This window comes from Eptesicus fuscus, chromosome 18 (genome assembly GCF_027574615.1).
Source record: "Eptesicus fuscus isolate TK198812 chromosome 18, DD_ASM_mEF_20220401, whole genome shotgun sequence".
Lineage (NCBI taxonomy): Eukaryota > Metazoa > Chordata > Mammalia > Chiroptera > Vespertilionidae > Eptesicus > Eptesicus fuscus.
The window spans coordinates 4,853,973-4,874,553 of record NC_072490.1 but is presented as its reverse complement, the minus strand read 5'-3'; the positions used below and the strand labels follow the sequence as shown (position 1 = coordinate 4,874,553).

At 54.9% G+C, this 20,581-nt stretch overlaps 1 protein-coding gene across 1 annotated transcript in view; it reads left to right on the top strand.

The window, feature by feature from the left end:
* CHL1 (cell adhesion molecule L1 like) overlaps positions 1–20,581 on the top strand; it is a 101,602-nt gene that overhangs the window by 60,914 nt on the left and 20,107 nt on the right. The window contains exons 5-13 of the mRNA XM_054729483.1: positions 1,269–1,391; positions 5,733–5,903; positions 6,915–6,962; positions 7,649–7,769; positions 10,775–10,959; positions 16,803–16,934; positions 17,648–17,788; positions 18,491–18,602; positions 20,109–20,275. Coding sequence (XP_054585458.1) covers positions 1,269–1,391; positions 5,733–5,903; positions 6,915–6,962; positions 7,649–7,769; positions 10,775–10,959; positions 16,803–16,934; positions 17,648–17,788; positions 18,491–18,602; positions 20,109–20,275 — 1,200 coding nt within the window. The remainder of the gene's footprint in view (positions 1–1,268; positions 1,392–5,732; positions 5,904–6,914; positions 6,963–7,648; positions 7,770–10,774; positions 10,960–16,802; positions 16,935–17,647; positions 17,789–18,490; positions 18,603–20,108; positions 20,276–20,581) is intronic.

Below are 20,581 nucleotides of genomic sequence, written 5' to 3'. Positions count from 1 at the left end.
AAGCAGGATCCCCGGTGGCTGCCATTCCAGGTGCCTGCCCAGACCTGCAGGGGGACATGTGCTGGAAGGAAGAACCCGCCTTCCCACGTGGCCAAGGCTGTGGAGTAAGACCCTGCCCCCTGAAGGCTGCGCTGGGAAAGGTCCTGGCTGTGAGACAAGCAGTTCCTGCAGCTGGTGCGGCATCAGAGAAATGTCCGCACACTCCCCAGCCAGAGGGGGGCGCCGGGGAAATGCACGGAGCTCCTCCAGCGGGAAAGACTTCAGTGAGCGAGCTTGTCTCCGGCTTCAGAGAGTGCCCGCCACCTCCGTGACCCGCCCTGAGGAAGGGAGGGCAGGGCAGGGGAACCCTAGCCCATCCCACTCCTCCAGGGTGAGGAATCCTTCCCGAGGCCCTTCCGCCCCGTGAGAGCTGGGTGAGTCCCCAACGCAGGTCCCCCCACAGGTTCAAAGGCGCCAACACAAGGTCCAGCCGAACGCGTGCTGAGTGTTCTTAGGGCTGTTTTGTAAAGACCTTCACAGAGATTCCGGTGTTGGCGTTGGCGTTGGCCTTGGCCTTGGCCTTGGCATGGGCGTTGGCGTGGAGTCTGGCAGGGCTGTGACTGCGCGTCCGCATAACTGCCTCGCTCTCAGGGAGCGTCCCCCCAGGAGGAAGCACAAGCTGGACTCTCACAGGGGCCCCTTCTCTACGCCGTGCCCCTCATTCGAAGTCCCTTTTACTCGGAGCGGCTCCCACGGGCAGGCTCTCTGCCCAGTGCCGTGGTCACGTTCCGCCTCACAGGCAGGTGTGCCATTCCCCCCACCCCCGTGGGCTTGGGACCCCTTTTTCCGCGTGGTCACGCTCTGATCGGAGCACGCGCCAGCCACATGCACAGGCATCACCATAGAGCTAGGGAGCGTGTGTCTGCGGGAGAGAAGTCGCGGTGTTTGCAGAAGGGCCACATCTCTCGGCTCTTCACATGCACAGAGCCCCAGGCTGGGCGCTCCCACTCGGTGCAGACGCACGCAGGGGCATGCTGTGGCCGGATCCACGTCCCCACGAAAGTGTCTGGTGGGCAGTCCCCACATGAACAGGTAGTTGGAAACGTGTGTAAGGACGCAGCCAGGTTCCCACCAGCATCCCTCTCTGCAGGGGAGATCGGAGAGCCAAGATGGGGGTGCTGAACTTACTTAGAATGCTCTAATTTTGTGAAAGAAGAATGCATCAAAGTATTACTTGTGCCGCTGAAAGTTAACTTTAACAATGTCTTGAAATGACTTTTTTATACCAGATGTTCCAAAATTCCCCAAAGAAAAGATCGAGCCCCTTGAAGTGGAGGAGGGAGACCCCCTGGTCCTGCCCTGCAACCCGCCCACGGGGCTGCCCCCGCTGCACATCTACTGGATGAACATCGGTGAGTGAGGTCTGTCCAGCCCCATGCATGTGAGGTGACACACTGGAGCCAAAAAAAAAAAACAACAAAAAACGAATAGGTTATCACTGTGGAGTCCAACACAGAAACTATCGCCTAGAGTTTGCTCCAAGTTTTAAATACACACTTCAGGGTGTCCATGAAAACACTAGAAAACCACCAAACAGATCCCTTAATCTTGTCACATCTGAAGAGCGTGTAGGCCAGTGATAGGACGAGGTGCGTCTGTGAGGAAGGTCCTCCCTGTGCCCACAACCTGCCTACCTTTGACAGCACCCAGCCACTCACCTGACAGCACCCACCCACTCACCTTTGACAGCACCCACCCACTCACCTGACAGCACCCACTCACTCACCTTTGACAGCACCCACCCACTCACCTTTGACAGCACCCACCCACTCACCTTTGACAGCTCCCACTCACTCACCTTTGACAGCTCCCACCCACTCACCTTTGACAGCTCCACCCACTCACCTTTGACAGCTCCACCCACTCACCTTTGACAGCTCCCACTCACTCACCTTTGACAGCTCCACTCACTCACCTTTGACAGCACCCACCCACTCACCTTTGACAGCTCCACCCACTCACCTTTGACAGCTCCACCCACTCACCTTTGACAGCTCCCACTCACTCACCTTTGACAGCTCCCACTCACTCACCTTTGACAGCTCCACTCACTCACCTTTGACAGCTGCCACCCACTCACCTTTGACAGCTCCACCCACTCACCTTTGACAGCTCCACCCACTCACCTTTGACAGCTCCCACTCACTCACCTTTGACAGCTCCACTCACTCACCTTTGACAGCACCCACCCACTCACCTTTGACAGCTCCACCCACTCACCTTTGACAGCTCCACCCACTCACCTTTGACAGCTCCCACTCACTCACCTTTGACAGCTCCCACTCACTCACCTTTGACAGCTCCACCCACTCACCTTTGATAGCACCCACCCATTCACCTTTGACAGCTCCACTCACTCACCTTTGACAGCACCCACTCACTCACCTTTGACAGCACCCACTTACCTTTGACAGCACCCACTCCCTCACCTTTGACAGCACCCACTCACTCACCTTTGACAGCTCTACTCACTCTCCTTTGACAGCTCCACTCACTCACCTTTGACAGCACCCACCCACTAACCTTTGACAGCACCCACTCACTCACCTTAGACAGCACCCACTCACTCACCTTTGACAGCACCCACCCACTCACCTTTGACAGCACCCACTCACTCACCTTTGACAGCTCCACTCACTCACCTTTGACAGCACCCACCCACTCACCTTCGACAGCTCCACTCACTCACCTTTGACAGCACCCACCCACTAACCTTTGACAGCACCCACTCACTCACCTTAGACAGCACCCACTCACTCACCTTTGACAGCTCCACCCACTCACCTTTGACAGCTCCCACTCACTCACCTTTGATAGCACCCACCCATTCACCTTTGACAGCTCCACTCACTCACCTTTGACAGCACCCACCCACTCACCTTCGACAGCACCCACTCACTCACCTTTGACAGCTCCACCCACTCACCTTTGACAGCTCCACCCACTCACCTTTGACAGCTCCCACTCACTCACCTTTGACAGCACCCACTCACTCACCTTTGACAGCTCCACCCACTCACCTTTGACAGCTCCACTCACTCACCTTTGACAGCACCCACTCACTCACCTTTGACAGCACCCACCCACTAACCTTTGACAGCTCCACCCACTCACCTTTGACAGCTCCACCCACTCACCTTTGACAGCTCCCACTCACTCACCTTTGACAGCTCCCACTCACTCACCTTTGACAGCTCCACTCACTCACCTTTGACAGCTCCCACCCACTCACCTTTGACAGCTCCACCCACTCACCTTTGACAGCTCCACCCACTCACCTTTGACAGCTCCCACTCACTCACCTTTGACAGCTCCCACTCACTCACCTTTGACAGCTCCACCCACTCACCTTTGATAGCACCCACCCATTCACCTTTGACAGCTCCACTCACTCACCTTTGACAGCACCCACTCACTCACCTTTGACAGCACCCACTTACCTTTGACAGCACCCACTCCCTCACCTTTGACAGCACCCACTCACTCACCTTTGACAGCTCTACTCACTCTCCTTTGACAGCTCCACTCACTCACCTTTGACAGCACCCACCCACTCACCTTTGACAGCTCCACTCACTCACCTTTGACAGCACCCACCCACTAACCTTTGACAGCACCCACTCACTCACCTTAGACAGCACCCACTCACTCACCTTTGACAGCACCCACCCACTCACCTTTGACAGCACCCACTCACTCACCTTTGACAGCTCCACTCACTCACCTTTGACAGCACCCACCCACTCACCTTCGACAGCTCCACTCACTCACCTTTGACAGCACCCACTCACTCACCTTTGACAGCTCCACCCACTCACCTTTGACAGCTCCCACTCACTCACCTTTGATAGCACCCACTCACTCACCTTTGACAGCACCCACTCACTCACCTTTGACAGCACCCACCCACTCACCTTCGACAGCACCCACTCACTCACCTTTGACAGCTCCACCCACTCACCTTTGACAGCTCCACCCACTCACCTTTGACAGCTCCACCCACTCACCTTTGACAGCTCCCACTCACTCACCTTTGACAGCACCCACTCACTCACCTTTGACAGCTCCACCCACTCACCTTTGACAGCTCCACCCATTCACCTTTGACAGCTCCACCCACTCACCTTTGACAGCTCCCACTCACTCACCTTTGACAGCACCCACTCACTCACCTTTGACAGCACCCACCCACTAACCTTTGACAGCACCCACTCACTCACCTTTGACAGCTCCACCCACTCACCTGACAGCACCCACTCACTCACCTTTGACAGCACCCACCCACTCACCTTAGACAGCACCCACCCACTCACCTTTGACAGCTCCCACTCACTCACCTTTGACAGCACCCACCCACTCACCTTTGACAGCACCCACCCACTCACCTGACAGCACCCACCCACTCACCTTTGACAGCACCCACCCACTCACCTTTGACAGCACCCACCCACTCACCTTTGACAGCACCCACCCACTCACCTGACAGCACCCACTCACTCACCTTTGACAGCACCCACCCACTCACCTTTGACAGCACCCACTCACTCACCTTTGACAGCACCCACTCACTCACCTTTGACAGCACCCACCCACTCACCTTTGACAGCACCCACTCACTCACCTTTGACAGCTCCACCCACTCACCTTTGACAGCTCCACTCACTCTCCTTTGACAGCTCCACTCACTCTCCTTTGACAGCTCCACTCACTCACCTTTGACAGCACCCACTCACTCACCTTTGACAGCACCCACCCACTCACCTTTGACAGCACCCACTCACTCACCTTTGACAGCTCCACCCACTCACCTTTGACAGCTCCACCCACTCACCTTTGACAGCTCCACCCACTCACCTTTGACAGCTCCACCCACTCACCATTGACAGCACCCACCCACTCACCTTTGACAGCACCCACTCACTCACCTTTGACAGCTCCCACTCACTCACCTGACAGCACCCACTCACTCACCTTTGACAGCACCCACTCACTCACCTTTGACAGCACCCACCCACTCACCTTTGACAGCACCCATGTCAGGGCCCAGCACAACCGGTGTCTGCTGGGAGCATTATATTTCTTTTGTTAAAAACATATTTTTATTAATTTCAGAGAAGAAGGGAGAGAGAGAGAAAAAAAAACACACAACAAAAACAATGATGAGAGAGAATCATTGGATCAGCTGCCTCCTGCATGTTCCCTTCTGGGAATCAACCCACAACCTGGGCATGTGCCCTGACGGGGAATTGAAATGTGACCTCCTGGTTCCTAGGTCACTGCTCAACTACTGAGCCTCACCGGACAGTGTTATATTTCTGTTTTAGTAATGTTTCACCTGCCACATGCAGTGAAATAATGGAAAAGCAAGAAGCTGAGAAAGGAGAAGAGAGATGAGATTATTTATTTATAATCCTCACCTGAGGCAGGATTTTATTGATTTTAGAGAGAGAGAGGAAAGGAGAGGGAGAAGGAGAGAGAAAGAAAGAGAGAGAGAGAGATCCATGTGAGAGTGAAATATCAATTGGTTGCCTCCCACATGTGCCCTGATCAGGGATCAAACTTGCCACCTGGGCATATGTCCTGACCTGCAGTCGAACCTGCAACCTCTCAGTGCACGGGATGACGCTCCAACCCCCTGAGCCACACCGGCCGGGGCAGGACCGTTGCCCCTTTAACGACATATTCCTTTCCAGAACTGGAGCACATCCAGCAGGACGAGAGAGTGTACATGAGCCAGGAGGGGGACCTGTACTTTGCGAACGTGGAGGAACACGACAGCCGAAACGACTACTGCTGCTTCGCCGCCTTCCCCAGGCTGAGGACCATCGTGCAGAAAATGCCGATGAAGCTGACCGTCAACAGTTGTAAGTCCAGATAATGTACCCTCCGTCGCGGACGCTGAACGCAGACGTGTCTGTAATCTCATTCCAGCCGATGCCAGCGAGAGCCGGGTTGTTTAGTTTGACCCCAGGGAGGTCCCCGGACAGGAGACAGCTGCCCGGCTCTGTCTCTGAGCACCACGCCAGTGGGCCAGCATACAGGCCATTCCAGGGTCTCCCAAGCACGCGTCGGGCTTTGATTCCCAGGATAAACCAGCGGGCTGGAAAGACGGGAGAGCCCAACAGTCAAAAATAAAAGAGGAGCAATATTACACATTTCTAAAAAAAATTTGGTTTTTATTTTTTATTGATTTCAGAGAGGAAGGGAGAGAGAGATAGAAACATCAATGGTGGGAGAGAATCATTCGTTGCCTGCCTCCTATTGGGGATCGAGCCCGCAACCCAGGGAGGTGCCCTGACTGGGAATCGAACCTGCAACCTCCTGGTTCAAGAGTTTGAAGCTCAACCACTGAGCCCCATCGGCCAGGCACCATTACCATGCTTATCACATAATTTTTTCTGTCTTTCCGAAATTGTCAAGGTTCTTTGAATTGCTTCTCTCCCCCACTCGAGTCCGGGTGCCAAATGGGAAAGCATCGTTAGGGAAGAAAGACCCGTAGGTTCCCAGGGAGGACCATCGGCTCTGCTGGCGTCGGGTGGGCATGGCCGTCCCATTGTCTAATGTGGTTGGTGACTTGCTTCATCGTTACGTGTGGCGCATGATGCCAGGGCTCCGCTACAGCGTCCTTGGCAGCCTCCGCGCTCCTCCCTGGAGCTGCCATTTGTGTCCGCCCACCTGGATCCGCCTGTGATAGTTCAAGGTTAAGCTCCGTACGAATGTTCCTCCCACTCTTTCCCTAAAGACGGTGCTCTGGTGAAGCATGCCATGCCTCACGCTGTGATTTTTCTCAGGAAGAAATGTGACTCTTCATTCTCTATTGGCATCCACACCCACCACTGTGTTTGTGAGTTGTTTCTTCCATTTTTTCATTTCAGTAAAGCATGCTAATGACTCGGGTTCATCCACAGAAACCGGCTCCGAGGGTAAGTCGGTCATGCGTAGCGTGTTGGCAGTTATTCTCAGCGTCGTAGCTCATTGCCGTCTCACAATTTGAATTTGTCCTTTGATACCTTTGTGAGTTTATTAGAACACTAATATTCACGGTAAGGAAGATCCCTTAACATAGAGGTGTCTATTACCCCCTTAAATATATCAGGGGTGAGTGAATTAGATGTTAGACCAAATACAGCAGGCGAGTTTTTAAGTCGGTAGTTTTGTGTGGCCCGCTAATGAGGTTATAAACATCCAAAGGCCCTTGGCTCCTCGCCCTGGTTTACATGTTTACATGAAAAACACAGAGACACACAGAGTTACCGAATGGGGCCAGGCACGACTCACGTGTAGACCATAGAATCACACGTCAGGGAACTGAAGGGCTTCCGTCAAGAAATGAGCTCTCCGCCTGTTTGAATCCTGGACCCGAGGCGTGGCCAGGACAGGTTCCTCCGCCGCCTCACTCACCTTGCTCCCCGGGGTGGGGGTGGGGTGCCCGGCCGCGTGCAGGAGGGCGTCTCAGTGGAGACACACCAGATGCGGGAGGAGTGTCTGTGTCTGCCCACACGCTCGCACCCACAGAGGCTTCGGGTTAAGTCTGTCCTGAGGACGGTTAGAGCCACAGGGCGGTCACTCTCGGAGCCCGCAAAAAACAGGAGACTTCTTCTCCCTCCAGCAAATTCCATCAAGCAGAGGAAGCCCAGCCTGCTGCTGCCTCCGGCTGCGAGGGGCCCCGAGTCCGCGGTCACCGTCCTCCGGGGGGACACCCTGGTGCTGGAGTGCTTCGCCGAAGGCCTGTGAGTACCTGCCCCGTCCGACCGGCCGTCCGCTGTGTCAGGAAGGCGATGCCCATTGAGGCGCGCCTGCACACCCATTCTCAAGCATTGCCTTTTTAAAGAGCATGAGTGCGTACCTGTCTGGAGGGAGTAATTGTCACTCCACCATCCAGACTTCGGGCTGGCCCTGGGATTGACCTATAAGCCGCTCCCTCTGTCAGTGTGGGAGTGAGGACGGGGTGATGGTGACCGAAGGCCCCTTTGCTCAGTCAGCGGGTGCCACCCCGAGGGCCCAGGCTGGAGCCGGCAGCGGCGGAGGCGGCGACAGGTCCTGGTCCCAGGCTGGCCTGTCCCTCCAGCTCCTCATCAGGCTCCCCGTCAGGTTCCCAGGACCCCATCTGCCTCTCCTGTCCCCCGTTTCCCGTGGCACGAGGGGGGCCTGTCCACATAAGACAGCTTCACGTGAGCCTAGAATTCCCTGGACTTTATCTGAGAAAAACACACCAAAAACACACGTTACCAAACCCCCAGGAAAGCACGCAGTCCTTCACCTGTCACATCTTCTGTTTAATTCACTCTGGGGCGCCATCTTGGTTAATTGGATCATACAGGTTTCCAGTGTGTGTTTCCATGATACGTGATCTGTATGCCCAAAGGCAAATCAGGTTCCACCGTCACCACATTTTGGAATGTTTGCGTTTATCGAGTAACCTTCATGCGTCCTTGTGAACAAGGCCCCTCTTCTCTAACACGTGGGCAGGCAGGTGGCCTTTCTCCGGCCTCCGCCTGTCTGTGCTGCCCACCTCTGCCAGCCTCCAAGAGAAGCAACCCGAGTTCCTTCCTCATCTGCGAGCTGAGCACCCCCCCCACCCCCCGTTGCTGGGCGGTGGTCAGTGGGGCATGATGTGGAGTTTGGAAGTCGTGGTCACCCATAGCTCAGTGTACATTCCCAGTGAGTGGTTTTACATCAGACTTCAGGGGCACGTTTCCATGGAGTGACACCCCTATGCTTTGTAAATGTCACTTTCCTTCGGGCCAACACCGCCAGGTCACTTGTCTGTCCTAAACCGCCCAAGGGTGTTGAAGCACGTGACTCACAGGTGCCCTGGCCTGGCCTGTTCCGGAAGCTGGTCTCTGTTGTGTGAGGCTGCTGGGAACCCTGTGGGAGCCACCGCCCTGTGGTTTGATCGCAGGAGCTGGTCGTGGGAGAAGTCACCGTGCCCGTTGGCCCTCTGGGCCCGGCGACATTTCAGCAGCCCTTCCTCCCTATTTCCCACAAGGCCATGGTCTTCCTCCTGGGGGGCTGGTGGTGCGTGGCTGCTTTCAGAATCACGGGAACGCTGCGCCGTGCTGTGGAGAACATGCAGCCCCGGGAGGAATCGGCAGGAAGGACAGAAACGTGTCGTCCCGGGACCCGGGGCCTTGGTGCCTCGACTTCCCTGACACGGCCCTGCCTCCTGGTGCTGGGGTGTGCCCGGAGCCCGTCGGGTTGTTTCAGATGCAGGGGGCACGCTGCGGGGATTGTAGAGAGCTGCCGTTCACCTTCCTCAGGAGCTTTAAGCCACGCCCTCTGCAGTCACCAGTCATCTCTGGACACCCACCTGGTCTCCTGTGTCAGGCATGGCGTCTCGCACACCACGTGTCGGCTGGATTTCTCCATGTCCCCGGGGCAGGGAAGGGGAGGGGAGCCCCGAGACCTGGAGTCCCCTCTCCTCTCTGTCTCCAGAATCAGAGCCACCTCGATGTTTAACTTGTTTCTGCACTTTTCAACCCAAGGAGCTGCTCCGCGCAGTCAAGGGTCGGGTTGTCTCTGAATCGGAGGATATGTAGGAGAAGTTTCCACGTGTGGGTAGTAATCATGAACAGGAAATTGGGCAGGGACGCTGGTGCCCAACCTGACCTTTCACCTTCTCACAGAATAAGGAGGTTAAACAATGTCCCCTAAAGAGTATACACTCTTGGGAGAGTTACATCCCCAATGGGTTAAATCAGCGGTTGAGCTATCAGCTGTTACGTGTGTATACATTTTGGGGGGCACACCCTGTATTTTCCTTCAACTCTTCCTTGCTCCAACGCTGTCAGTACATCTTCCTTCAATTAAATAGAAAAGAGCAAGAAAACAATTTGGCGAGAATATAGCTGCCGAGCTGCGGAGGTGTGGCTGCACCCCTGAGGAAGGATGCTTCCCCGTCAGGGCCTGACACTCCCACGCCTTCCCCTCTGTCTTCCAGGATGGGGTTTAGAGGATTAGACTAATTTCGAGGACGGGCAGAAAGGGAGGGCTGGCACTGCCAAAGCCTGGGCTTGTGAGGGCTCCGGGCTGGGGGCACCGCGGTCCAAGCAGGCTGTGACTTGGCCCATCTCCACGTTGACAGATGGGGTGGGAAACAGCCATTCGGAGACTCGGGCGAAGCACCTGTTAGGCCGTGAGCTCCAAGGCCCGCGGCGAATGCACTCGTGCGGCCCCTGTGGGCTGTGTGCTCTCAGCCTGGCCCGTGTTGGTGGGGGCGGGGGAGGGAGGGGGCTCAGGTCTGCAGCCAGCCCCTCGGCTGAATCACCTGGGACATTGTCTGCAGTATCTCGGGGCTCCCCTCGGCCGGCTGCTGGGTCCTCCTTTATCTCGTGTTCAAACTCATACAGGGAAGGGACTGTTATTTCTGGCCACTTCCATTCGCTCACAGGGAGATCTCACACCTGACACATCTCTTGCCCTACGTCTAGGCGTCCATCCTTCACCTGCCACACCCACAGTCCAGCCCTTCCCTGCAGCGAGCCCCTTTCCCAGGAGGAAGGGTCTGAGGAGGAGACTGTTGGAGGAGGTGCTGAGGGCGGAGGCCTGAGCCAGCCCCCACGTTCACCCTGGTGGTGGTGTGGGCGGGTCTGGGCCCCGGCAATGCGAACGGGCGTCCCTCGGTGGGACTCTGAGGGCACGCAGGAAAGCCACGCGATGAGGGTGTGTCCCGTGGGGTTCTTTACGTTTCCTTTGCCCATTTAAAGCCACGTATCACTTCCTGATTGTTTTTCAGGCCAACACCCCAGGTCGACTGGGAGAAAGTGGGTGGTGATTTACCAAAAGGAAGAGAAACGAAAGAAAATTACGGCAAGATGTTGAAGATAGAGAACGTCTCCTACCAGGACAAAGGGAATTACCGCTGCACGGCCAGCAACTCCCTGGGCGTGGCCACGCACGATTTCCACGTCACCGTAGAAGGTACGTGGGCCACCCACGCGATTCACTTTTCTTCTCTTTAGCGGGGATGTGGCGCACCTTCCCCGGCACAGCAGGTGTGTTACGGCGGTAACTGACCCACAGGGACTGCGGAGCGGGCTCTGAGTATCACGTCACCCCCTGGTCTGTCACTCACCACCAACCACAGGGAGGGGACAGTGACGAAGGATGTCCCAGCAGGGATTCAGTCAGAGGCCTCCGGGACTCGCTCACAGAGTCCTTCCATCTGGCCTCCTGGCCTCGAACTGAGAGAAAAAACGTTTATGTGAATCTGCCTGTGACACTGCCCCAGGTCGGCTCTCAGAGCAGTGAGCTGTGATGGAAGAAGGGTCAGGATGAATCCAGGCGAGCGCGGCCGTGTTTCCCGCCCCATCATTAGCTCGCCGTGTCCGCCACGCGTCCCCTCCACTTTCTGAACCTGCTTTTCCCCCTTGAGATGAGCGAGGCAGACACGCTGTTGTCCCAGCCCTTTCCCGGCATGTTTTTTCCGTCCGCATCCAGAGGACATTCTCTAGGTTAGTCATGGGGAACGAGTACCAGGCTGTGGCAGAAAGACGAACTCTCTACCCAGAGGTGCACACACGCCTGTTATAGTGAGGTTCTCTCTCTGTGAACCCAAGCCTTTTGGTCAGCCGCAGGGGGGCCGTTGTGTGTGGTGGGATAGAAGTAATGGGGCAACGAAGCCATCGTTTAAAAAGGGCGCCCCAAATGTAGACTCCGGGGCCGTGCCTGCTGGGGGGAGGGGAGGCTCCCTCATCACCTGGGAATCTGATTGACGCAGGCTTCCTCCCTGGGCGGGACCACACCGAGGTCCCCTGTACGTGGGCGGTGGACTGCTGGCCGAGCCCATGGGATGATCACCGGCTTTCACCGTGTCGCACTGCGTGGGCCTCGTGATGAGGGGACCTGTCCCCTTCGGGGCTCCATTCAGGGCTCCCATTTGTATTCCAATAGAGTTTACCTTTCAAGCTTCAGTTTGCGCAAGGAACCCCTAGGTCCAGGCCCTCCCCGCAACCCCCATTCCAGTTACTGGGGAAAAGGAAGATGGAGACACACGTTCCCCCCTCCCCACCACACACACAGAGGGTATCACCACGGCTTAGCCAGGCTGCTGTCTGCGGGGAACCCGTGTTCCCCAGGCCTCTCCCACTGGGTGACTCGCTGGGTGAGGAGGACCCGGACCCACGGCTGGGAACATAACCTTCTTGTCCAACAGCCGCCAAACCAGACGGGAGAAGCCATTGCTGTGCACACACGAGAACACAGGCTGCAACCGGGGACTTGGATCGTTCGGAGAGGAGGCGTTTGAGAGGTGTCTGTTACCTGTGGTGGTAGTCCTCCTGGGCGTTTCTGGATGGCTTGGCTGTGCCGGGCAGCAGGGCTGTTTTCCGGGACCCCGCCTCGGCCCCAGCACCAGCACCAGCACCAGCACCGGGGCCCAGGCCGGCCCATAGCTGCCGCTGGCCCGGAGCTGCTGACTCCTGCAAACCCCTCCAGATGGCGGGCTTGGCTGCGGGAGCTGCACACTTTAGCAATCTGGCTGCGGTTTCCCGGCTGGAAGGCAAGCTTTCAAAAGAATTGCAAGGGTTGCAAAAAAAAAAAAAAGAAAGAAAGAAAAAAGAAAGGGAAGTCAAGGGTGTAGAATAAATTATCCCCTTTGCCCTGTGGCCTGGAGGACTGCAAAGGAATACAGGTTTTCTGCACAGACTGTCCGCCATTCACAAACCAGCCAGGAGCTCTATTGAGATGCAAATCATGTTTTTATTGGGGACACTTAATCCTTTCCCCTTAATGAGGCACCACCAACTGCCTTGTTGTGTTTTGGGGGTTGCCCTTCACAAATTCACGGACCAGGGCGAAGGCAGGGACCTCCAGGAGCCCTTCCCGTGTTTAAGTGTGGAAGCCGCATAAATGCAGCCCTCATTGGGCACAGGGGCGGGCCAGCGCGCTTTGCTTTCACTCAGCTTTCCTCTGCCTTGGCCTGCCTCCTGCTCTCCCTCCCTTTGTCTTTGGCTTAGAAACTCAAATTAAAGGGCCACACGGGCCACATGGGGAGGGGAGGGCGGCCGTGAACTTTGAAGTTCGAGTCCATCTGAAAGCCCCCTCTGCCTCAGTGAAAGCAGGCCTTGTGTTGGGCTCCCCCCCCCCTCCCCCACCGCCGGCCCCCATGTGAGATTCCTTCTTTACTCCCGGACACAAGGACACAATCACACCGTGACTGAACCACAACAGTCTGAAGATGGGGGCAAGCTGCATGTTCACGTCCTGTGATCAGAAGCGAAAGCAGCCGGGAAGCTGACTCGGCAAAACGGTTCCTTCCAGATTCCACCGTGTAAACACTGCACATGTAGTAAAGGAGATGTATCACGTATGTAAGGGAACACGTGCTAGGCATATTAAGATATACACACATAGTATTATGTTCTCTATTATACATATCCTGTTTATTATGTCAACATAAGAAGAGTTCAAACCTGTAGAGAACTTTTATGAGTTTGTCTGAGCCAAACAGATGAGTGGCCGGGAAGGGAAATCTCGGCGGGGGGCGCCAGAGCTCCCGAGAAGGGCGTTTTGCAGCTTATTCTACCCACGACAGTCGTTATATTCCGTCATTAGATCCTCAATGCCCAGCATCTGCATCGCAGTCTCCAGCAGCATCGGGTACATGTGTCGTCGTATTTTTAAATTACGATTACGACCACATGGGTACCGTTTCGACATGGGTCCTGTGCATCAGTTACCATATTATATCTTAGGATAAGAGAATGGGACTCAGTGATGGATTTCTCTCAGAATTTCCCATTTTAACCATAGGTTTCTCTCGCTTGAGCCTCTTTAAAAAATCTTTTCCGCCAGATCTTGCCTTTCAAGAACAGAGTTGCAGGGTCTGATTTTGGAAAACATCCCTGCAGGGCCCCAGCCTCACCTCACCTGCCCTGTCGCCGACGCCCTCAGACTCAGCGTAGGTCCTTAGCGAACCACACGTGAAAGGGAGATCATGGACAACGGGAACTAGTGACCCCCCCTAGGACTGCCCCCCATATTATGCCTTTTTCACGGGAATCTTTGGGGTCCATTTCAGTTCAACTCAAAATTGCTCGCCCTGTGTTTTTTCTCACTGTGCCCAGCCAGGGAGACACAGGAAGAGTTGCCTGGGCCGTTAGGGTCACGAGTCTCAGGGCTCCTCCAGGACCCCAGTGGGCGGGTCTCGGTCTGGGCTGCGGGCAGGACAGTGTGGCCCGAGAGGATTCTGAGCAGGACCGACTAGGTCTCTCTCACGGCACGGCCAGGCCGGCCTGCCTCAAGCCCAGCTCACTTCTCCAGGAGAGACGCTCATTCCAGGGATGAGAAGCTAAAAAGAAGGTCCAAGCAGTTTCCTACAGAGAGCTGCGAGGAAAGGTTAGGGGCAGGTTTTGCCATGATTCCCAGTGAGTACGCAGAACCCCGAGTCAGCTGACAGACAAGACCTGGGTTTGGAAGAGGACGGGAACGTGGGTAGATTAAAGGGCTCGGCTCCTCTCTGCGGTCCAAAGGATAGAGTCAGAGTGAATTAGAACCCACAGCGTTGGCTTTGGCCTCTCGATGCTGCTCACACTGTGGGTGGGTTCGCAGGTCCCAGGACAGGCAGGGACAGGAAGTGGGGCTTGTTTCCTGGGGACACGCTCAGTGGGGGACTTCTCAAAGCTCAGCCTCCATCCGCAGGTGAGAGGGTTGGACACGGTGCCGCCTCAGCCCCTTCAGCTCCGACAGGGACAGATACTCAGGCAGACACCACAAAATCAACGACAAGAGAAATAGAATCCTGATTTTATTACGTGTGAAGATGGAGGGAAAAGTCATCATGACCAAATCTCCTTTATGTTACTATTTTTATTGAGATATGATTGACACGTTTTGAGATATGATTGACATGTTTTGAGATATGATTGACATGAAGTCACTGCAAGTGTACAACGTCATGACTAATATTTGTGTACATTGTGCTCGGATCACCCGGTGACCCCATTGACTTCCAAATCCATCCACAGTTGCAGGGTCTTTCTTGTGATGAGAACCTTCGAGATCTTCTCTCTCAGCAGCTTGCAAACACACCGCACCGTGTTCATAATCATGGTCACCATGCTGTACATTACAGCCCGAGTCTCCTTCGCTGTGGCGTGCTCTGAGGGCTTTCTGTGGAAGATGAGATAATTCTCACGTTCACGGAGCTTTAACTCAAGTAGTTCATTCTAATGTACTTTATGAGAAGACAAAAAAATTAAAATACCATAAAACGTGCGCGCGCACATACACACACAAAAGAACAAACCCCTGCTCCTTAGTGAGTGAGGTGCAGTGTATAATGTGACGATTGCATTTTAAACTCAATATTTACAGGTTGTAGATCATGAACACGGATGTTTAACTTGGGGGGTAAGAGTTACATCCACCCCCGCCCCGTCCCGGTGGGACAGACACCGAAGCCCTTCTCTTGCTTGAACTTGAACTTGCCAGGGTTACTTGTATGTTTTTGGTTTTCCTCGTAAATCTATAGGCGTTTTCTTTCCACCTAATCACCTTTTCCCTCCTTCGCTTTAGAAGGATGGGTACATGACGTTTTTCATTTTACATAGCCATGTGCTTTGAAGACTTCCCCTTTTTGACAAAAATGGAAATTCGGTCGTCTGGAGGAAATACGCAGCGACACTCTAAGGCAGTGGTTGGCAAACTCATTAGTCAACAGAGCCAAATATCAACAGTACAACGATTGAAATTTCTTTTGAGAGCCAAATTTTTTAAACTTAAACTTCTTCTAACGCCACTTCTTCAAAATAGACTCGCCCAGGCCGTGGTATTTTGCGGAAGAGCCACACTCAAGGGGCCAAAGAGCTGCATGTGGCTCGCGAGCCGCAGTTTGCCGACCACGGCTCTAAGGGCATGGCTGCCTGCAGGAATGGTGCGGTTTTCTCTGAAACCAGATTACCCAAACCATCACACTTCCATCGAAATCTGTGACTTGCTCCTGACACAGTGACGCGCTTAAGGTGAAAAGCACCACAGTCATGTTTGCACCAAAGAAACACGCCTCCTTCCGCCCTGAGCCTCCACTTGGAATTGTAATCCGGAGCCTTCGGCACAGAGAGGTGCAAATAATTGAAGTGTGTCTTTTCCTCATCGTTTCAAGGGCAGAAGCTAAACGCCGCTGTCAGGCTTCCCTCCCTCGTACAAAAGACTCTCTGGGAATGAATGCTGCCCACGTGCTTTCCTAGATAGACGGGTGGGGGTAGGTACGGATGTGAAATGCTGCAGAGCCATTCATTCAGAGATACTTACACCAAGTGCGGGACATTTTCTTAATATCGGGCACGTTCAATTCCCTGCCGCTATTGAAAATGAGCTGCAGCCAGCACCCCATAAGCGCCGTCGGCCTCGTCCCCCGTGCTCTGCTGTTGGGATGGATGCCGTGCAGCAAAATATCGAAATAGCGAGTATAGATAACTGTTTTCAGTATGTTCAATTTCTTATCAGTGCTGACAGCCCAAATGAGAACACACACATGCACACCCATGCATGCATGCACACAAGCGCGCACACACCCGAACACAAGCACATGTGCAGACATGCATGCACGCATGCAGGCACGTGAATACACAAGCACATGTGCACTGCACGCGCGCGCACAAGCACGCGCACACACGCACCCTGACCTTACAGAACACTCAGCAAACATCCCTGAACCCTGCTGTGCCTGCCACCTGCTGGTGTGTCACGGAAGTGCGGGCCTTGGTGTTGGTGGACCCTCTGATGTGGATAAATCTCTGAGGCACCTGTGACTTTGTTCCCAGAGCCCCCTCACTGGACGAAGAAACCCCAGAGTGGCGTGTACAGCACGGGGGCCAGCGGCATCCTGCTGTGCGAGGCGGAGGGCGAGCCCGAGCCCGTCATCCGGTGGCGAGTCAACGGCGTCCCCATAGAGGGTAAGTGCCAACCAGCGGTGACGGGGGCGGAAGGCCACGGAAAGCCATGGAAGGCCACACACGGAGGGCCACGCCCACCAGCGTGGTGGTTGAGCATTGACCTATGAACCAGGAGGTTGCTTTTTGATTCCCAGTCAGGGCACATGCCTGGGTGTGGGCTCCATCCCCAGGAGGGGGCCTGCAGGAGGCAGCCCATCCGTGATTCTCTCTCACCATTGATGTTTCTGTCTGTCTCTCCCTCTCCCTTCCTCTCTGGAATCAATAAAAATCTTATATTTAAAAAAAGCAAAGAGGGCAGGAGGGGAGACAGAGGGAAGGTGTGGGGACAGGGCCAGTGTTGGAGGGTTGGCACCAGGTGGCTGAATGTGGGCATTACGCTGGGCAGGATCAGAACCTGAATTTATAAGAGAAGTGACGTCCAGGCCATACCGGATGGGCCTGCTAAAGGGAAACTGGGCATGTCACCCTCCGGTGTGGCTGTGGAGAGGCGAGGAGCCTGAGGCAGTCGCCATTTTGGCAAATACCAAATTGCGGAGGGTTCTGGGAATGAAACTCACGGCTGAAGTTGGGAAAGTCTAAAGAATTAGATGCAGTGGACAATCACTCACCCTCAACGGCTCTTAAAATATACATGCTGTGTGACACGCGTGATAGACGGTGCATGAATATTTTAGGTCCCATGTTTCTCACACGGACTCTCTAATCTCCTGCAGAAAATCCATTTGCCGGTGATGTTGTCTCCCCCGGGGAGGTCAGCTTCACGGACCTGCAGCCCAACCACACGGCCGTGTACCAGTGCGAGGCCTCCAACGCGCACGGCACCATCCTGGCCAACGCCAACGTCGACGTGGTCGGTGAGCGCCCCCCGCCCACGAGAAGGCCCTTCCTCGGCCGTGGTCCAGGGCGCAGCGGTCAAGGCCATGCACACCAGCACGTTGAATCCTTCACGCATAAAACATGGACAGGAAGAGCCCTTATGTCTGACATGTGGGTGTCAGACCTTCTACTAAGATTATACTCGCACACGTGTGTGCATTTTGGATAGTCTCCTGACTCAAGAACAGGGGCAAATATTCTGCTCTGTTCCATCTCATAACATTCCCATGGCTGTATAAAGAGCATTTAGTTTGCACGTTATTTCTTTATTTTTAAAATTTATCATGGTTGAGAGTATTACAGGTGTCTCCCATGTCCCCCCAAATTTGAATGACAATGAGGTACCCCCTCACACCTTCCAGAGTGGCTACCATCAATAAATCAACAAACAAGTGCTGGCGAGGATGTGGAGAAAAGGGAGCCCTCGTGCGCAGCTGGTGGGAATGCAGGCTGGTGCAGCCTCTGTGGGAAACAGTGCGGAGTTTCCTCCAAAAATTAAAAACCAACTGCCATCGGCCCCAGCAATCCCACTTTTGAAAATATATCCTAAGAAACCTGAAACAATGATTCAAAAGAATGTGTGCACCCCTACGTTCATAGCAGCACAATTTACAGTAGCCAGGTCTGCGCGTGTCGTTTCTTAGATGCACGTTAAAACTGTTCACGTGATTTTCGAATAGATGTCCGTCCACTGATAGAAACTGAGGACGAGGAGAGCTACGCCGCCGTGACGGGGTCCAGCGCCTTCCTGCGCTGCGAGTTCTTCGCCTCGCCCCCGGCCATTGTGTCCTGGTAGGTACCGCGTCCCCGAGAGAAGGTCGGCCGTGGGTCGGTCTTCGTTTCCTCCTCTGTCACGTGACAGGTACCCTGTTTCTGCATTGCCACCTGTACCCAGACCCAGGGGAGACGGGGAAGCACCCTAATATCCACCCTCCCCGGGAGCCCGGACCAGCCCCGTGGGTTTGCTCATTCGGGGAGATGGGGGGAAAGGAAAGAACCGGGGTGATTATGAGAATGCACTTAGGGTGTGTCCCACACCGGGTGCCTCTGAGGGCCTGTGTCCTGAATGACTGCTGTTTGGGGTCATGTCTGGATAATGACCGAGCCTGCATTCGTTCTAACCTGCTGACAACTTCTCCAACGTGGGTTCGCATCTAAGGTCACTCTGTTGCTGGTGTCATGAGTCCAGCCATGTTGTTACATGGACCGACATGCGTGTTGCCTCACTGGCCACACGCGGTGTCTCAGGGGTTCCCACATCACTCCCGACGTGCTGGGGGCTGAGACTAGAGCAGGTGGAGCAGGGCCAGCCCAGTGTGGATCCGAGCTTGTCTTTACCTAAAATTCGGGGATGTTGTTCATTGCGGATTTTTAGTGTGTTGTTTTTGATCTTTAAAAATACTCCATTGACGTGTTACTGATCTTGAACACTGAGATTTGGGGCACCGCTTCCATTTTGCCTGGGAGGCCCTGCTTCCCTGGCCTGACCCAGGCCCTGGCCCTTGCAATCCGGTGGAGACAGCGGTGTGTCCTGGGAAATTTCAGCCCACAGCCTGCTGCTGGGAAGTGTGCAGGCTGGGGCATCACGTGCATGGATGATGGTGATGTAGGGAAATGACTCGGGTTTGCAGGGTAGACAGAACCCAGGCCCACAGGACAGGAAGGACCCCCGGGCCTGTGACGTCTCCCCTGACCAGTGTCCCCCAGCACAGCAGGGGTTGTGGAGGGTCATGGTCCCTTGATTCCCAGGCTCCCATCCAGGGCCCTGCAGCAATGGTTCACTAAGGGGTTCACCATCTAGAAGCCAGAGAACATTTATTCAGCACCAAGGACAGCTACAGGGCGGTCTGACCAGTGGAGAAATCCAGGGCCCCTGCAGGTGTGTTTCAGTGGTTGAGCATTGACCTATGAACCGCGACATCTCAGTTTGATTGCTGGTCAGGGCACATGCCTAGGTTACGGGCTGGATCCTCAGTGTGGGGTGTGCAGGAGGCAGCTGATCAATGATTCTCTCTCATCATTGATGTTGGTCTCTCTCTCTCCCTCTCTCTCACTCTCTTTCTAAAAATCAATAAAAACATATTTAAACAAATACAGCGGAAGTGTGGGGCCCGGACCCGAGCTCCCCTGGGCACCGTCGATGGGGCAGATACGACAGTCAGTTACCCGTGGGGGGGATGTGAGCCCCAGGGAACACTGCGTGAGGCCAGCGAGGCTCCCGCGGAAGGGAAAGCTCGCACAACCTCTGCTAGTGCCCGGTTCACACAGCCCACGCTGACCCCTGCCTTCTGTCCACAGGCAGAAGGCAGACGCAGCCAGGCCTCTGGAAGGCCCACGGTACCATGTCCACGCCAACGGGACCCTGCAGGTCCGCGAGGCCACGGCGGAGGACGCGGGCGCCTACTCCTGCTGGGTGGAGAACGCGCAGGGGAAAACCGCAGTCACGGCCAGTCTGGACATCCGCAGTGAGTCTGCTCTGTTTCCGCTTGCCGTGAATTCTTATGCGGGTCCCGTAGGTCTCCATTTTCCCGCATGAAATGGGATTTAAGCAACACCGCAGGGCAAGAAATTGAGTTTTCTTAAATTGAATTTTTAAAAAACCAACAAGAACATCGAGGCCTTTGTTTGCTCACACTCCTTGCTCGCTGAGCCCAGGACGCAGGGAAATCGCTAAGCTATTGATCACCCTCCCACGTGAACCGCGCCAGTTGCCCAGGCCCGGATGGCAGGAATCGGCACTGCGCGGTGCTGCTGGGATATCGGCGACAGGC